General features: G+C 40.6%; 3 protein-coding genes across 6 annotated transcripts in view; 2 read left to right on the top strand and 1 right to left on the bottom strand.

Annotated features, from left to right (window-relative positions):
• Nucleotides 1–4,219, top strand: part of kmt2ba (lysine (K)-specific methyltransferase 2Ba) — a 30,077-nt gene extending 25,858 nt beyond the window's left edge. For 2 of the 3 annotated variants that reach the window (XM_035680884.1, XM_035680885.1), the window contains exons 31-36: nt 187–312; nt 453–705; nt 799–909; nt 1,021–1,104; nt 1,187–1,316; nt 2,179–4,219. In XM_035680884.1, the coding sequence (XP_035536777.1) occupies nt 187–312; nt 453–705; nt 799–909; nt 1,021–1,104; nt 1,187–1,316; nt 2,179–2,454 (980 nt within the window). In that variant the 3' untranslated portion in view covers nt 2,455–4,219. The remainder of the gene's footprint in view (nt 1–186; nt 313–452; nt 706–798; nt 910–1,020; nt 1,105–1,186; nt 1,317–2,178) is intronic. The other variant, XM_035680886.1, reaches the window with a different exon arrangement.
• Nucleotides 4,220–5,595: 1,376 nt separating this feature from the next.
• LOC118342376 (trypsin-3-like) lies at nt 5,596–9,628 on the top strand. 2 transcript variants are annotated; one of them, XM_035680888.1, is made up of 5 exons: nt 5,596–5,635; nt 5,766–5,919; nt 7,178–7,435; nt 8,175–8,307; nt 9,457–9,628. In XM_035680888.1, exons 1-5 carry the CDS (start codon nt 5,596–5,598, stop codon nt 9,604–9,606), a joined length of 735 nt encoding a protein of 244 aa, XP_035536781.1. In that variant the 3' UTR covers nt 9,607–9,628. The 2 variants fall into 2 exon arrangements, with proteins under 2 accessions (XP_035536781.1, XP_035536782.1); XM_035680889.1 differs by having other exon boundaries at nt 8,187–8,307.
• Nucleotides 9,629–9,638: 10 nt separating this feature from the next.
• Nucleotides 9,639–12,973, bottom strand: LOC118342377 (40S ribosomal protein S19). Its single transcript, XM_035680890.1, has 6 exons — nt 12,891–12,973; nt 12,606–12,676; nt 11,663–11,763; nt 10,985–11,168; nt 10,849–10,903; nt 9,639–10,179 (listed from the first exon to the last, which is right to left on the bottom strand). The coding sequence occupies exons 2-6, from the start codon at nt 12,674–12,676 to the stop codon at nt 10,132–10,134; spliced, it is 459 nt and encodes a 152-aa protein (XP_035536783.1). The 5' UTR covers nt 12,891–12,973; the 3' UTR covers nt 9,639–10,131.
• Between the last annotated feature and the right edge of the window lie 4,485 nt (nt 12,974–17,458).

Here is a 17,458-nt window from a genome sequence, read left to right on the forward strand (position 1 = left end):
AGACGAACACATTATTAATGAATTAGTTATCAAGAGAAAAACAATATTTGTTATATCGAGATAATAAGTCATTATCACGATATAATAGTGCAATAATCCATGGCCGTTCTCAGCTTCCATAGTTGTTTTTCAGGAAATGTTAAATCTAACTTCTTTTTTTTTTGCGATTACGACTTTGTTCTACAGGTTTTAGCTCAGATGATGAATTACCTGCACCCAAACACAGAAAGAGGACATACCTGAATCAGCCACACCTGCGTTTTGAAATCACCAGCGACGATGGCTTCAGTGTTAAGGCTAACAGCATGGAGGGTAAAAGCTGCTTGTTTACTGTACCTGGTTACTTTCTGCTTCTAACTATACTATTAGTGTCTTTGCTAATTTAGTAGCTGAGCCTGTGTGTAATTTTTCCGAGCTCTCACACCGTCCTCGTATCTTTCCTCACCCCTCAGTTGCCTGGCGTGCGGTGATTGATGGTGTCCTCGAAGCTCGCGCAGGCTTCCACCTCAAGCAGCTGCCTCTGGGCGGGATGAGCGGCCCGCGGGTGCTCGGTGTCGTCCACGATGCTGTCATCTTCCTGCTGGAGCAGCTGCAGGGTGCCGCAAACTGCAAACGCCACCGCTTCCGCTTCCACCGCTGTGATTACATCGAGGAAGAGCTCCCTCTCAATCCAAGCGGCTGTGCTCGTTCTGAAGTTTACACACGGTACTTTCTGTCATGACAAGTGTTAATGAGGTTTATTTAAATGGTTCTTTTTTCTCGTCTATTGTCTAAATTGAATTTTCTTTCTTTAATCAGGAAAGCAACTTTTGATATGTTCAACTTCCTGGCATCACAGCACAGAGAGCTCCCTGACATAGTAGGCCCCTTTGATGAAGAGGAGGATGAATTCCCACTGAAATCTTCCAGGTTAGGGGGCTCTTCTTGATCCTAACCCTACTGCACATTGCAATGAACATAAATGTAATGCAGATACCATGTCTATGTTGACACCACCTTCTGTGTGTCTCACCCTGACAGGCGAGCCACCAGCAGTGAGCTTCCCATGGCAATGAGATTCAGACACCTGGAAAAAATCTCCAAAGAAGCAGTAGGAGTTTACAGGTAATGGCGACGAAGAATGACATGAAAAGTATTAGATTTTAATAATGTCCTGAATAATTTATGTTAACTGTAATCCTCTCAGATCTGAAATTCATGGTCGCGGCCTTTTCTGCAAAAGAAACATTGAGGCTGGAGAGATGGTGATCGAGTACGCCGGCACCGTCATTCGCTCTGTGCTGACTGATAAGCGGGAAAAATATTATGACGGCAAGGTTAGTAAACACATATACACATTACTGTATTTAGAAATCATCATCATAATGACCTTTCTGCCTCATCATTTTTCATGTTCATTCCTATTTTTTAACGTGACATTGAGGCTTTCACTGAAAAATAAATAGATTAATTAAAGTTATACACCTTAATATTTCAGTCCTGGTTGATTTGCCAACAGCCATGGTTGTTAAATGTAGTTAAATACTATAGCAAATAGTCCTTGAGCAACTACTTGATGAGAAATACAGCAGAACAGGAACTGGTGTATCAGTGCTCCCAAACAAACTCATGAGTAAAGAAGTCAGTGATCTTTATCCATCATGCCATCAGCAACTGCCATCTTGATTCATGCTGCACACAGTGAGAGTAATTTACTGCACAACAGAACACAGTAAAGTCTTTATGGAGGCTCATTGTAGCTGGTTATTGTTTGCATTACTTGCTATAATATTTAATACTGATCCACCATCAAAACATGCATCTTGTTTTGCAGACGCATTTTTGATGAATGATCATGGTCATTACTAACTGTGGCAACAAATACAACATGTGTTTCCTGTAATTGCTTCAGAATAAAAGCCTCCTCATGTCCCTGCAGTTGAATGCTTTTAATGTGAAGCAGCAGCAGTGATGTACTGGTGTGTGGGTAGCAATCCAGTGCAGGACTACGCCACTATCAATGACAAATACTATAAAGAGTTAATTACAGAATGTAAATACATTTAATGGCTATTGTTGACCATAAATCTTATAAACAGGATTTAATTTCATAAAAATCTTAAGGATGCTAACTTTTTAGCTGTTGAACGTCCTGGAAATGTGAAAATAACTAACTGTTGTTTAATCACTCGTCAACAGGGCATCGGCTGTTACATGTTCCGCATCGACGACTTCGATGTGGTGGACGCAACGATGCAAGGCAACGCAGCTCGTTTCATCAACCACTCATGCGAGCCAAACTGCTACTCTCGTGTCATCAATGTGGACGGTCGCAAGCACATCGTCATCTTTGCCCTGAGGAAGATCTACCGAGGCGAAGAACTGACCTACGACTACAAGTTCCCCATCGAGGACGAGAACAGCAAGCTGCACTGCAACTGTGGGGCGAGACGTTGCCGTCGCTTCCTGAATTAGTATATCCAATACACACACACACACGCCACGTACCAATAGCCATCTTGCTGAATGCACAGAAGATGGACTTTGAAGAATTGATTAATTGTGATGTAGCCATAAGAGTGAGGTCGCTGATACTCACAGACCCGATCTACTGAAAGTCTTCGCTTTGTTGGAAGCTTGATTTATGGACTGAACAAGGACGGCATGCGAACTGTTCATTTCTGTCCTCTGAGCTGCCGTTAACTGTCACAGAAACCAGATCAGAGCCATATGTCAAAGCTTGGGATAAATACTATTTATGTGATTTCAGACTGCTGGATTTCTTTCTTTCGGTCTGTTACAAAGTGCAGTTCAATCAATGAGACTGCACTAATGTTTGGATTCGTGTACTGTGTTACCATCTTATACAACGCGTTCTTTCAGTTTTTACATTGTTGAATTCGTCGTGAGTAGCCTCTGCTGGAACTGGGGCTAGACAACAACCAGGAGGCAATTATTACCAGCTACAAATGGTGCAAACTTAAATAACCTGGTATCAGTTATCGCTGTGTAAAGGGAGATCTACAGAACGTCTGTGTAAATACAAGGTCACACAGAAGGATGAGGAGAATATTATTCAGCACCTTACTTTGACACGACCTTCTCTGGCAGCACTGGTGACCAACTTTCACAGCAAAATAAACACATTTGCCTCAAGGCACCTCGTGTACATTGTAGTGCAGCTACATTTTAACCTCACTCTGGATACCACAAGTCTTGTGAGCAGGGACTCCAATGTTTTAGGTGCTGGTGACATTTACCCCAAAACGTAGTTTTAATATAGTCACCCAAACCTTTTCCCACCAGTCAGTAGAAATTTCCTGTTTTTATTCGTGACAGCAGAAATGCTTTGATCTAAATGCTTTTATCCCACTATTACAGTCTGTTCTTTATTTTGTTCATTTGTGCCGTTTGTGTATTTCAAGGTCTATGAGGGAGAGTTTCCTTGATGCAGGGGTTCGAACTGAATATATATATAGTGATCTTGCTCTGCACATTCCCTTATAAATCTTTTTGTATTTTTGTATATTTGAATAATAAATGTATATTCAACAAGCTGATGGAAATAAATGTGTTTGAGCTTTTAACTTTCTATTTGTAAGTGAAGGCTGACTAATAGAACAGAAGCTATTGCTGAATAATGATCCTAAGTTAATATTTTCCTCTTTTTTTCTCTATTTTTTGCGGCTGTTTTGCACCCTTCTTCTCTTTGTGTGTGTCTCACAGGTGTACTACCTCATTGGTGTTATGAAGCAAGATTTAATTTAAAAACACATTTGGTGAAAAACTTCTTCCTAATTGTTCAATCTTTATGATCATTACATCTTGATAGTATGAAAACAAATAACATCAGTACTATTAAACACTGACTTTCTATTATGCCTGCAATTATTTTGTAAGAATAGGTGGCCACCGTTGTTTGTGCCCGTTTTCTCCTGTGTGCAACCACACCCAACCAATGGATGTAGATCTGATCCTAGAGTTTAAGTTGAAGGCAGAATGCTGTGGATGTATGATTTGTGTTTTAGTGTTTAATAATTGAATTTGACACGCATAGCTTTGTTGCTTCATCAGCTTGGATCCTTGCTTGTACATAGTTGTATAAAGAATTTCTAAACCTGTTAAATATTTTTTTACCTACAATTTTTTTTTTTTTCTTTTTTAATTTATGTTCAATAAAAATTTGGAATGTTCAAAATTTGCCTTCCTCTTGCCGATGTTTGTTTGTACCAATTAAATGAATTTAAATGTTACTTGTGATTTGTAATTGAACATACGTAAATGTCCATAAAGTGTGTAGCATGTGTGATATTGTTTTTGTAGTTACTTTTTCTCCCGATTCAATAATACCAAAAAATTACACATGTATATAAAGTCCCCATATTTGAGTAAACGTTGGGCTGCTGAAAAGAGAGAAACTTGGGGCTCAAGGCCCCTATTAGGAGTTGAGAGATAATAACCAGGGTGGGAAATAAGAAAAAAGTAAATTCTGCTACATAAAATTACCTTACTTTTTTTGAGTCTCTTCTAATTTGTACTTTTATTTTTTGAAATACTGCATAGATTTACTTCTTAAGGCCCCTAAAAATGATTTAGGTAAAACAGTCTGAGACTGGGTTGCCCTGGTAGAGCTGGTACCTCATGTACCAGGGCTCAGTCCTTGTTGCAGCAGCCAGGTTCAACTCCAACCTGTGGCCCTTTGCTGCGCATATCCCCCATTTGCTGTCACTCTACAGCTCTCTATCAACTAAAGGCAATAAAAGCCCCCAAATATCTATATTAAAAAAAAATAACTTCTCACAACTCAATCAACAACTGCAATCTGAGTAAATAAGTGAACTGGTCTGAATTAGGGGGTCACAAGCAGTTTAATGATTCTTACAATACACTTGTTTCAAAACATCTTGATTTGGGACCTTTTATAGTCAATTAATTATAGTCAATTAATGTCTTCTTATGACCCCTCATCTCAGGTTGCATATGTCCGCGAGCTGTGAGCAGCAGCTGAAGCAAAAATGTTGAGTTAGTCATCTCGTTATCCCATTAATGGATTCCTGACCCCCAGGTTTGGGATACATGTACACATTTGTTTCCCTTTTTGTAAACTGTTACTGCTGCAGTTTTGGAAAAGTCTTATCAGGTTTTCTATAGATAGCTGGGAAACCTCACCTGCAGCCTACTGCTGAGTTGAGACAAATATTCACATGGTAGGAAATGTGACATCTGTCATATATATCACACCACCCGAACCTGGACTGACCTACTGAATGAGATAAAACAATATCAATCCTCACAAACATACAAAAGTGCGTCTTCCAGTAAAATCTTGGATATGAAAGCTCCACATTTGCACCTGTGCACATTAGGCCTCGCTGGTTTGAAATTACATAATTGTTGATTACGTAACTGTCAAATCAAGAGCACTGTCCAATCAGAAGTTGTCGCAGGTGGCCTAGGAGTTTTATCCCTTTAGTTTTGACGTCACTCAAGGTCTTGCTGATGCCTTTAGCCATATGGCTCTTTCCCAGAACAGAGTTTTGCATGTTGCCTTTCTGACCTTGACGTATATAAAGAGTAACAGTGTGGACTTAGAGTTACATTCAGAGGAAAGTCACCATGAAGGCCCTGGTGTTCCTGGTTTTGCTTGGAGCAGCATGTAAGACACTAACCAAACTCTATTTTTATTATTTATTATATGAACTCTAAATGTACTTGTGTCAGGACTTCAGCGATCAACCATTTCTAGGTTTTCCATCTGTCATATTTGACCTCATATGCTGTTACAGTTGCTGCAGCTGAGGATGATAAGATTGTCGGAGGGTACGAGTGTCCCAAACACTCTGTTCCCTACCAGGTGTCTCTGAACGCTGGATACCACTTCTGCGGTGGATCCCTCATCTCAAGCCAGTGGGTGGTGTCTGCTGCTCACTGCTACAAGTCGTAAGTATACAGGAAGTCACATTACAACCAACTGATGTACCCTTGCCAGTTACATTGAAGGATTTGGCTTAAATGGACATGGCATTTCAGAATATCAAAGCAAGGATCAATAGTGATTGTGCATCAGTAGCTTATAGGGTATTTGGTCTTTCCTCTGTAGGTGCACAACAGTGGTCCAAAAACACTTTTATTAAAGGATGAAGCAATTTTAAAACAGAAAAAAATATGAGATACCATAAACAAGAGTTACAGTACAGTTCATTTAATATCTATATTGACACATAGTCCAGACAGCAAGCATTAGCGTATAATGGCTAGCTTGATTAGCAGTAAAACATTAAATGAACAAATTGCAACTGAAACAATTAGAAAACAGCTACAGAAACAGTAATAACAAAAACAGCAGCGACAGATAATGCTCCAACAAGGTCATTTGGGGAGTAAATAAATAAAAGACGGCACTGTCAGTTCTCAGATCTGACAAAATGGTGGACGTAACAATGTCAGTTGAACACATACTGTCTGTGGTTGAACAATCTGTTGCTACTAGCAGCCAGCAGACCCACACACAGGCAATAGTGGCTTACAGACTCAATCTATTTAATTTACTTAACATTTACAGGAGTTAAAATACAAAGAGGCAGCTTAAACATCCTCCAACTGCTCCCTTAATATTTATTACTCAAGAGAAATATTCATGGAGTGGCATGTCAGAAATATATGCTGATTCAATCGATAACAATCACATATATCAATATTTGCTTAGAAAAGCCTCCAAATGAAAATATTTGAACTCAAAAATATTACATTATTAAAATATAAATCTCTAAAAGTGGCATTAGAAATCTATAAATTTCCAAATACATCTTTTTTCATTGAACTTAAGCCTATCACTTAGTCTAAAATGTGACCATGAATTCATCAAAATTAATGTGTTAAACCTGACAGCATTTGACAGCAGGGTTGCAGCAGGGGTGGCCAGGCTTTTTTTTTAATCCCCATGTATGTTATGTTAAAAGGGATAAGAACACAATCTTCCTTCCTGGAAATGAAAATTTGAATTGATAAGAAATAAAAGGCATTAAAGGACATTGGCTTACTTGGTCCGGTAGTTTAAGGTGGCTAATGTTAGCAAACTTAGCAAACTGGCATATCAATGACATCACCGAGTCACATTACTTGTCTCTGCTTTAAATAAATACAATTATTACAATATAGGCAGAAACCAGACTTTAAAACTGTTTCATGTGACCACCAGTCGTGTCCAGGTCCGTCTTGGTGAGCACAACATCGCTGTGAATGAGGGCACCGAGCAGTGGATTGATGCTGCCAAGGTGATCAAGCACCCACAGTACAACAGCTACAACCTGGACAACGACATCATGCTGATCAAACTGAGCCGCCCCGCTACCCTCAACAGCTACGTCCAGACCGTGGCCCTGCCCTCTCGCTGCCCTGTGGCCGACGAGAGCTGCCTGGTGTCGGGGTGGGGCAACATGTCCGCCAACGGCAGTAAGTTGAGTCCGGAAGCTGAGAGAGGATGTAAGGGGAAAGAAGTGTGAGGCGGAAAGTGTGGCATCAGACACTGGTGCAACACAAAAAACATGATGATAGTATACAAAATACTGCATGTTTAAAGGGGCAATCCACTATTTTTACATATAAAATAAGATTCTCATCACAAAGAGCATTGCTCAGCCTTTGAAAACAGTGACTGAGGCCCAGTATACTGCATGTTTTGCACTGTAATCTCATGATTTAGGCCTCCAACTAATTAAAGCGGCAACAAATTATATTTATTCGCTAGTTACCCTGATTTTCTATTTAATTAATTAACTTTAAGTACAGATTGTAAATTGTAAAAAAAAAAAAAAAATCCATTTTGAAATATTGATATCACTTCTTTTGTTTGACCAGTGGTTCTAAACCCAAATGTATTCAGTCTTCTATTATGTAGAATAGAGGAAAGTAACAAATATTTTCACACTGCAGAAGTCACAACCACTAAACATTTGGGTTTTTTATATGATAAATAAAGGATTAATAAGCAGTCAATTCATTTCTACAGACAAATCAATTACTCAACTCATCTCCACATTACTCATACTTAACACCACATTATAATGGTAGGTGACAGGTGCAGTAACTGCAATCTCAGTGCCCATCACCCATCATCTGACGACAATTTGCATTCATATGCAGAGTTTATAAAGATTGCAGTGACTGAGACTTGCCTTCCCGCTATCCCCAGACAGCTTTCCCGACAGACTGCAGTGCCTGAGGCAGCCTATGATCGATGACAGGATCTGCAGGAATGCCTACCCCCACCTCTTCACCGAGAACATGCTTTGCTCCGGATTCATGCATGGAGGTGCCAGCAGCTGCCAAGTGAGTTGAACTAATCGCAGTGAACACACAGGGAGTCAGGTGGTACATGATGCATCTCTTCCAGCAGTGCAAGGAGCCTGTGACTCAGTGCTGTGGTGCTGAGCACACAGAAGTACACAGCATAGCACGTATCTGTCACTGAGCATTGAATATACTTACTCCTCACATGATAATAATTTAGAAATCCACTCTAATACCCTTTAATACATTTTCACAGTTGCACACATTTTTAAATTACCAGTACACCACTGCCACTGCTGTGTCTGTATCACTGTCTGCAGGAAGATGATGAAACACTATTGCAAGAGACAAGTTAACCCTTTGAACATGTTTCCGCTTCTAGTTTTTTTTTATGTTTTATGATCAACGTGATTTTAATGGTGCTTAAAGATTAGAGAAAGAGTCTGGGAAAACCAGAGGATGTTGAATGTGAACTGCTATCATCATTAAACAGTACATTGATATAAAACAGCTGAGAATTATATTAATATGAGTAATAAGACTTCCTGTATCCCCAGCTCACAACCACCTACTTCAGTTATATATTGGTTTATATGTTATATCTTGTTTTAGGTGGTTTTATAATAACACTTAGGTGGTATTAGTATACTTTTGAGTAGGGCTGGGCTATATAATGATATACATTATAAGTCAATACAAATGTGACATCCATCTGAGCTTTTTCCATAGTTTGTAGCTCTAACCAGCTATCACTTTAACATCTCTGGGTGTAGGTTATTGTGGGCAATGTTGCAAGTCAGTGTACAGGACTGCTTTATGGCAATAGTGGATTTACATGAGTTTTGAATCTATGATGATTCAATTTGTTGAGGGTTTAATTCACAAAGAGACATGTAGAGGTTTAACCTCTCACCTTACTTAAGTGATGTACAGGTGTACTCCAGGACTCTGACATCACTGTTGGGTGGTTACGGGTGCAACAAAGAACTCTTCTGACCACACCCAATGATTGAAGAGGCTTGAAACTGTCAGCCAGAGAGGGCAGCAAAAGCACTGCTTTTGAGTCTAGTGTTAAGTTACTCTTTAATACAAACATTTGCAGAAAGGAGTGACTGCTACCAATTGTTCACAGTGTACCATGAGTTCACTATGACCACTTACAGTAACATTATATGTTTGTGTTTGCAGGGAGACTCTGGTGGTCCTCTGGTGTGTGGCGGTCAGCTTCAGGGAGTCGTGTCTTGGGGTTACGATTGCGCCATGAATGGACACCCCAGCGTCTACGCCCGTGTGTGCCGCTTCAACGGCTGGATCAGCAGCGTCATGAGCAACAACTAAACATACCCATACAACCACGTGCAAGCTGACTCAGTTTAACTCAGTTTTATTTGGAACACCCTATATATTACTGTGTCATTCATATACATCTCATAAATATCATGTTTAGGCATAATATTCTGTAACAGCTGGATAAATGAATAAAAAATATACAATAGCATCCATTGCATTTGTTTTGTTTTTTACATTGAGTTTCACAGTTGTTGGCAAAACAATATTAACATGCTCTTGCTTGGTAATACTGTATTCTCACAGCTTCTTTGTCCATTCTGTTTTGCTGTCACAAGGCCACTGCTGTCTTGAAATTCATTATGAAGACAAAAACAAACCTACAAATGCTGCAAACCATCCATGTGTAATATTTAATTTGTACTTACTGCGCTATAGACACATGCATCTCTATGAAATGCCTTTTGTACTCGGTTACTGCGGGCACTGGAGTGATATGGGAGACAAGGAAACTTGGGTAAATAAGCAGTAAGGAATTTCTGCATTTCACTTGTCTGGATTCTTTGCATGCATTCCTCAGATGGCGCTTTGTAAACTTCGCTGTTTCTTGTTTGCTGAGGCAACCTGAGCATACAAAGGAAAAGACAGAGAGAGCAGAGGGGATAGTTGTGCAGCCATATCAAACAGGGAAGCATGTGTGCTGCTCATAAAAATGAGTCAGGGATGGAGTGCCAATAAATATCTTACTTATCTACATAAATATTACATATAACATATAGTTTTAGTTAAGTCATTAGAACAGAGGGAGAGGTGGCGCACATTTGTGGAGTGGACACAGTGACATGCATGTACTGGCGTAAAAACCAACATAAAGTGGGCAATAAAATCAGCAATCATGACATCTAGCTTAGTGTTTCTATTGAGTTTGAATGGATTAGTCACTCTGGACAAAAGCAACTACATAATAAATGACCTTCAAACCCCTTTTGTTTAAAATGTGTTCTCATTTAAATGGTATAACAAGTAATTTCAATACTTTTTTACTCCACATTATTATACTATTAATTGAGTATGGTGAGTATTTCTCCTGTTCTCTAGGATTTAAATACACTTTCGGAATATTAAAGATGAGGTTGCTCCTTAAAATATGATGTATTACTGACTATCATCTAATTTAAATAATTATTGAAATAATATATATCAATCATATCATATCATTTTGGACAGGATTAACTGTTCATATTGGCTCATGCGTATATTCACTGCAGCGAAGTCCAAAAACAAACAACCCACCTGACCAGCAATCCTATCCAGATCTCTCTGGCCTTGAGGAGTAAGTCTCCGTCCACTGTATTTAAACAAAAAGTACATCCATCACTTATTCAAATTACCACAACACAGTCTTAAATAAAGTGTCCCTCTCTCTCACCCATTTGGGTCCTTCTCCACCATCTTGAGGCCCTCCAGAGCCTGGAGGACTTTCCTCGCCACGTTCCTGGAGCCCACGCTAAAGTGGGCAGGGCATACACCGTTCCTCTGACGCCCTCCGTAGACCTTGATCATGGAGCCCACGCCGACCCCTCCTCGGAGGTACAGGTGGCGAGCTGTGGACGCTGGTGAGATGTACAAACGGGATACAATATATGTTGCAATATATCCTTGTTCTTGACTTGTTCACCCAGAAGACATGAAATCAAACATTCCAGCTTATCAAATGTGTGACATTTTTCTCTGCAGACTCTAATGCTATTGTTATTGTCAATATGCCCGAGTAGATAACATACACAGCAGCTGAGGGAGGATTGTGTGCATATGCTTTTATTGTATACATTGTACCAGGAATATCTGCTCACGATAGCGCTGACCTATATTACACAAGTGTTTCGTGTATGATATATAAAATGGATTCTTAAAATGGGGTCCAGAGACCAGCAGGAGTCTTTGAAGTGTGTTGAGGAAAAATGTATGTAAGAAGTTCACTACTTTAATGTTGGTAAAATCAATGTTTAACCTGGAACCTACAGATTTTTTTATGTTTTGCTTGTCATGATGGTTTCAGCTGCTGCAGATGAACTGATGTATGGGAAACACTTCCCGTGTTACCAACCTGCTCTGGTGTAAAACCAGTTGTCATCGCAGGGAGCCAGCTCCTTATGCCTGGCGAGCTTCACGGTGTCAACCCATTCTGGGACTTTGAGCTTGCCAGATCTGAAAAATCAATCATCAGTTGATGTGATGAATCAACCTCTCACACCATGAAAAAATAAATACAGTATTCATCCTAAACCCAACAGCTCGAGGCAGGCAGCCTCCCACAGCCGGGGTTACCTCGAGGTCTCTATCTCATTGCCACTGTCTCCAAGTGCTTGCTCATGGTGGGAACTGTTGGGTCTCTCTTTATAAGTAGTTCAGTCTTGACCTGCTCTGTATGAAAAATACCCTGACATAACTCGCGCTATTCAAATAAAATTGAATTGGAAAAAAAAATTAACTGCAGCAGTTTTTATTTCACAGGGTCATTTTCCTCAGTAAGGAAACTATCTTAATTCATAGTGGCTCTAGAGTGCATTTCTAAAGAACCCATCCCTGTTATTTCCAATAAATACAACATTTATGTCATTTATGTGACACACTAGGGCTGCACAATGAATCGGATGGTCTAAGTGCAATATGCAAAATGAAGCTGCAGATGTTTGAATAAAGGTAAAATGTGTGCCAAAACAAGCATTATTAGTGCTGTAGAGATCCCCTGGCCTAAAAATCTTGTTCTCCACATCTAAAAAAATGCACCGACCCCAAAAGATGTCACATCGTCATGATTTAAATAAATCAAAAATCAAAAAAATCAAATTGCAATTACAATATCTGTCTAAAATAATCACAATATGATGTCTTTACCATATGGAAACTCCAGCTTTTAAAAAATAAAAAATAATCAGCTGTTATTTTTTAACCCTTGACCTTCATTTACATACAGCAGCAGCCTGTGTGATTGACAGGTGGATATCAGCCAGTCATGCAGTGAAGGCTGGTTTTTAAGCTTTACTTACTTTTTGAGGAAAGCTGACAGAGCCCTGACAAACTCCTGCTGGTTGACATCTTTCACCGTGACGCTTGGCATCTAAAAAGGAGAAGAAAGGGTGAGCTTAAAATTAAAATGAAATGTTCAAAGAGCTGTGTTGTAACCAGAATGCACCTGACCGGCTGGGCTATGTGCTCAGTAACTAATTATAAGGTTAACTGATAGCACGCAAGTCGCAACGCCCCTGACGGTCACCCATACACACAGCTCCCACACTGCCTCAGTAATGAAAACATTTAAAAAAAAATCTTACTTTTTATATATTACAACACAAAGCCGTCGGCCAGGTGGTCAGGTTTGGGATGCAGCATGGAGGGTTAGCCGCTGGTAGCTAATGCAGCGAAGCAGTTAAAGGGAGGATGCTGGGGGAGGGGGGGGGACTGTCCTCATTTGGAAAAGATGATACCATAGTCTGAATTAACCTTCAACAAAAACCTGCTTAACTCAACCACACACGGTAATATCCCTCCATGTGTGTTTTAATCACACATTATACCTCCTTTTTGTGTTCAATTGAAGGCAAAACAATGGATTTGACGAGCTTTGTCACTGATGTTGGGTGTGAGCTGTTCCCATTGAACCCCAGCAGAGGGCAGTGTTGTGGCACCTTTTTTTTTTTACCCCCCACAAATCCTGGCCCATTTCTCTGCTTTATCAGACCCAAAGGCTTTTCAAGAAGTGTGCTGCAGTCAGCAGGCGAGGAGACAGCACCTCAGTGAGGAAGACACCGCCAGTGGAGGGTTAGTCACACTCGCCTAACACTCATTTTATTTGTCTTTTAAATGCTTAAAGTGTAGCCTCCCTTTTTACACAGGTACAACTGGATGCATAGATGGGACTTAAAGAAATCCATAAGTTACTTTAAACTGTGCTACAATTCAAAGGATGACCAGAGGTGACACTTTTCATACAGCATAATTGCTTTCTTTTATCACTGGTGGGCGTTTGCTGCAATTGTAAGGATAATATGCCATCTTTTTAGATTCAGTGTCCAGGCCTCCGTTTGCCAAGGTGATGCCCTTGGAAAACAAAGCAGTATGCAGCGGCTGCTATCTGTATTTATAAAAAATATCTCATTCCTGGCACAAAAGTCTAAAGACAGCGTACAGAGAAAGCTTCCTAACCAAGGTGACCAGTTTTTCATCACATATCTTTCTTGACCTCCCATGACCTGCCTTCCTTCTCCCCTGTTCTCACGTCTTTGCTTTAACCATTAACGTCATATTTCATAAAAAATAATCATCAATAACTTTATCTCAAAGTATTCAAAGCATTCATTAACAGTTCAGTTTTTTAAATACCTCCCGTTTCACAGTATTTGAGTTAGCAGCTCAGTTTCCAAAGACAAAAAGCACCTGTCTAATACTTGAGGCAGGTTGAAGAGCTGACTTTTGTAAATTTTAAAATACTGGCAAATTACAATAACAAGATATTAGAGTCCAAGGTTTTTCTGACTTATTTTGACATGTAGCCAATAAATATGCATAGTAGTTCACAATAGTGAAACCTTCACTGAAACACTTGTGCTAACAAGTGTTAGCTTTACAATTTAATGAAATTAATGTTTTACCAGAATTATGCAGTTTCAATTTTCTGTGGATGCACTAATCAAGTGATGAGCTATTTTCCAGCATTAAAACATAGCAATAATTATCTACAATACAATCTGAGTTTGATGGGTGCGTGTCATAACTGCAGGCTTTTATTAAAGATTAAAATACTTGTGACAGGAAGATGTGATAAGAGTGGAAATTAGTCAATTAATTGATTAGTCAGTTGACAGAAAATACAATCATTGTGTAAGTAATTTTTTTGTACCAAAACATTTGATTGTAACAGGTTCTTAAATGTGCGGATCTGCAGCTTTTTGCCATCTCATTCCATTGTAAGTTAAACCCCTTTGGGTTTTGGCTCGTCATTTCAAAACCGTAAGCAGATTGAAGGCATCCCTTTTTGGCTCTGGAAGCTTAAGATAAGACTTTTTCATTATTTGTGACATATTTTGACTGAACAATTAATCAAGGAAATAATAGTGGGATTAATTAATAATAAACAACCAGTCATTTCTTGCAGCGCTAATTATGTTGTATATTGTCTCCAAAGTATTGCTTAATTTTTTTTGTAGTCGGTTTTAAGTGTAGTTTGACGCTATAAACTGCTGAAAATGCAGAAAATCCTGCCGTTTTTTAATTATTTCTTACCTTGACCCCAAAAAGTCATGTATTTCTTTTCTGGTATGTAGGCTAACATCGTATGCGGATTACCACCAGCATGTAAAACACTGCATCTAAAGCCAAGGTAGATGAATGTGTGTTTACAAATGTTCTTAAGCACACACACACACACACACACACACACACACACACACACAACCACAGCAGCCCTGTGCTCTGTGTCTGCCCGTCTAAGCTTCTTCCCCTCCCCCCTCTCAACATCTCTCTCCCCTTTTTTGTCCCCCTCGCCCTCTCCTTTTCCTCCCGCTCGCTCTCTCCTGCCTGCTAGCACTATTTCAAGCCTCTGCCTAGGAGAGAGACAGAGAGCGAGAGAGAGAGAGAGAGAGAGAGAGAGGAAGAGACACACAGATGCGCAGTTAAGAGGGAGTAGGAGAGACGAGAGAAGAGGAGAGAGGGGAGAGAGAGGGGAGGGGAAAGCAGACAGGATTTAGAGTTCAAGTGCACGTGCAGAAAATAGGCTGAATAGAGGAGAGTCAGAGCAGAAAGGAAACCAGGAAAAGGAACGGCAGGGGCGGGAGACAAAGCACACAGTAGCTCTTTCTCTTCTTCTTTTCTTCCTCTCTATTTTCCTCTCACAGAAAGAGAAGGCATTAGCCTTGGAACAGAGGGGTGAAAAAAAAGGAAAAAGCACAGAATTCAAATACCGTGAGCGTAAAAGAAGAAAAAAAATGTATTCCTATTCCTGCCCCCTCCTCTTTCCTCTCCCCACCAACACACTCCTCCTCTATCCCTCCCTCTTGGATATTTCTCCATGAACCCCCAGTCTCTCTCTCCCTCTCTCTTTCTTTCTCTCTCGTTTCTCTCCTCTCTCTCTCTTTCTGCTCTCCTTTCTCTTCCCACCTCTTCAACACACACACACACCACACAACACACACACACACACACACACACACACACGCCCCGGAGTCCTTCCCACTCCTTCCCCTCACGCGCGCTTACTATCCACTATCGACTTTCACTGGAGACCGACTGCATCGAGCTCTTTTTTCTTTCTTCCTCCTTTTTCTTTTACTTGCCAGTCTTTGCTTTTGGTTATGCCCTCATGTGTGGAGGCACCATCACGTAGACGCTTCACCCCTACTATGCGTGGCGCCCGTGAAAAATGCAGGCCGTGGATTGTCCCTGCGTTAGACTGAATGCCACAAACCGCTTGTCCCTTCCTGAATAGTTTTTTCTTTTCTTCTGCAGTATTTTTTTTGGTTTTTTGTTTTTCAAATCAGAGCACGACTTCTGTTGAGAAGGCTTTAAAAAAAATCTTATCTGTATTCTGAAGCGGGAGCTTAGGGTTGAAGAAAAAGGAAAAGAGTGTCCGATTAATAGACAGATGAAGGGGGACAGAGGCAAGAATGAGGGGAAAATGGAGAGCATGGTCTACGCTAGACAGCAAGAAAGACCGAGAGAGGGAGAGGTAGGAGAAAGAGTACCGGCACTGCTAAGAAAAACAGGAGGGGGAAGAAAGGAGAAGGGGGACCAGTAGGGGATAGACTTAGGAAGGAGAGACGGCTGGATAGGAATTGGCAAAATCGCGGGAAAAAGGAGAAAAAAACAAAACTCCAGAATGAGAAGAAACTGGACTTCTCTCCAAAGTCTCACGCTCTCTGGTCGCCTTTGATTTTTTGTTTTTTGACATGATTTTTCATCACTTCTCCGGTCACCCTCTCATTCATCTGTGAGTATGTACATGTCCTTTTCCTTTCCCATACATGCATCCTCTCTGCCTTTGCTTCTTTCTTTAAAACGTTCTCCTCTCCCCCCGCCTTTGCCTTCACTTCATTTTTCAACTCTCCCTTTTTTCTTGTTTGAAAAATGTGTTTCCTAGGTTGCTAATCCCCCCATCCTGTTCGTCTATCCCATCTCGCGCTCCACCTCTCTCCCTCTTTCACTGTCTTTCTCTCCTTCCCCCTTCAGCTCCTCTTTATCGTGGGTTATCGCTGCTCTCTTTGCCTCTCCTTGAAGGATTACCTCCGCTCACATTTAGATGAGGGCTTTGGAAAGGGATCACTGAGTGTACCCAGTTTTAGGGGGCCCATGCATGGGAGGCTAGCACATGAAGGAGGCAGGGTGTGTGCATTTGTGTGTGTGTATCTGTCTGTATTAGTCATGTGTATCTGTGTGTCTGTGCATGTGTTTTTGTGTATGTTTCTGCATACGTGTTTCTGTGTGTGTGCATGCATGCTTGTGTGTGAGTGTTCGGTGTGTGTGTGTGTGTATGTGTGTGTGTGTGTGTGTGTTTAAATAAGCCTACATTGGAAAGCTTCATTATTGGACCTGTCAGTGCTGTAAGTCTCCCCGAAGGCAACGAGGTGGAGATGAGAGACAGAAAGACACACGGTAGGGCACCGTGCACACACGCCTGTCACACGGCTGTCCCCAACGGTGGGCATACAGGCCATTATGATGTCTTCCAGATGGACACATCTGTCTGTTTCCCTGGGAACAAATCTGCTAAAAGCGGGGCGAGAGTCATGAACAAGCCCTCTCTGGTGGAGTTTTATTTGTTTATATCTGCCATAGCAGGCTGCCTGAATGTCATGATGTATGGTGTAAGGAAACACCTCCGGAGACACCTCTAGAGCTACGTTAGATC

This window comes from Morone saxatilis, unplaced genomic scaffold (genome assembly GCF_004916995.1).
Source record: "Morone saxatilis isolate NCDOM2014 unplaced genomic scaffold, NCSU_SB_2.0 Contig9, whole genome shotgun sequence".
Taxonomy (NCBI): domain Eukaryota; kingdom Metazoa; phylum Chordata; class Actinopteri; family Moronidae; genus Morone; species Morone saxatilis.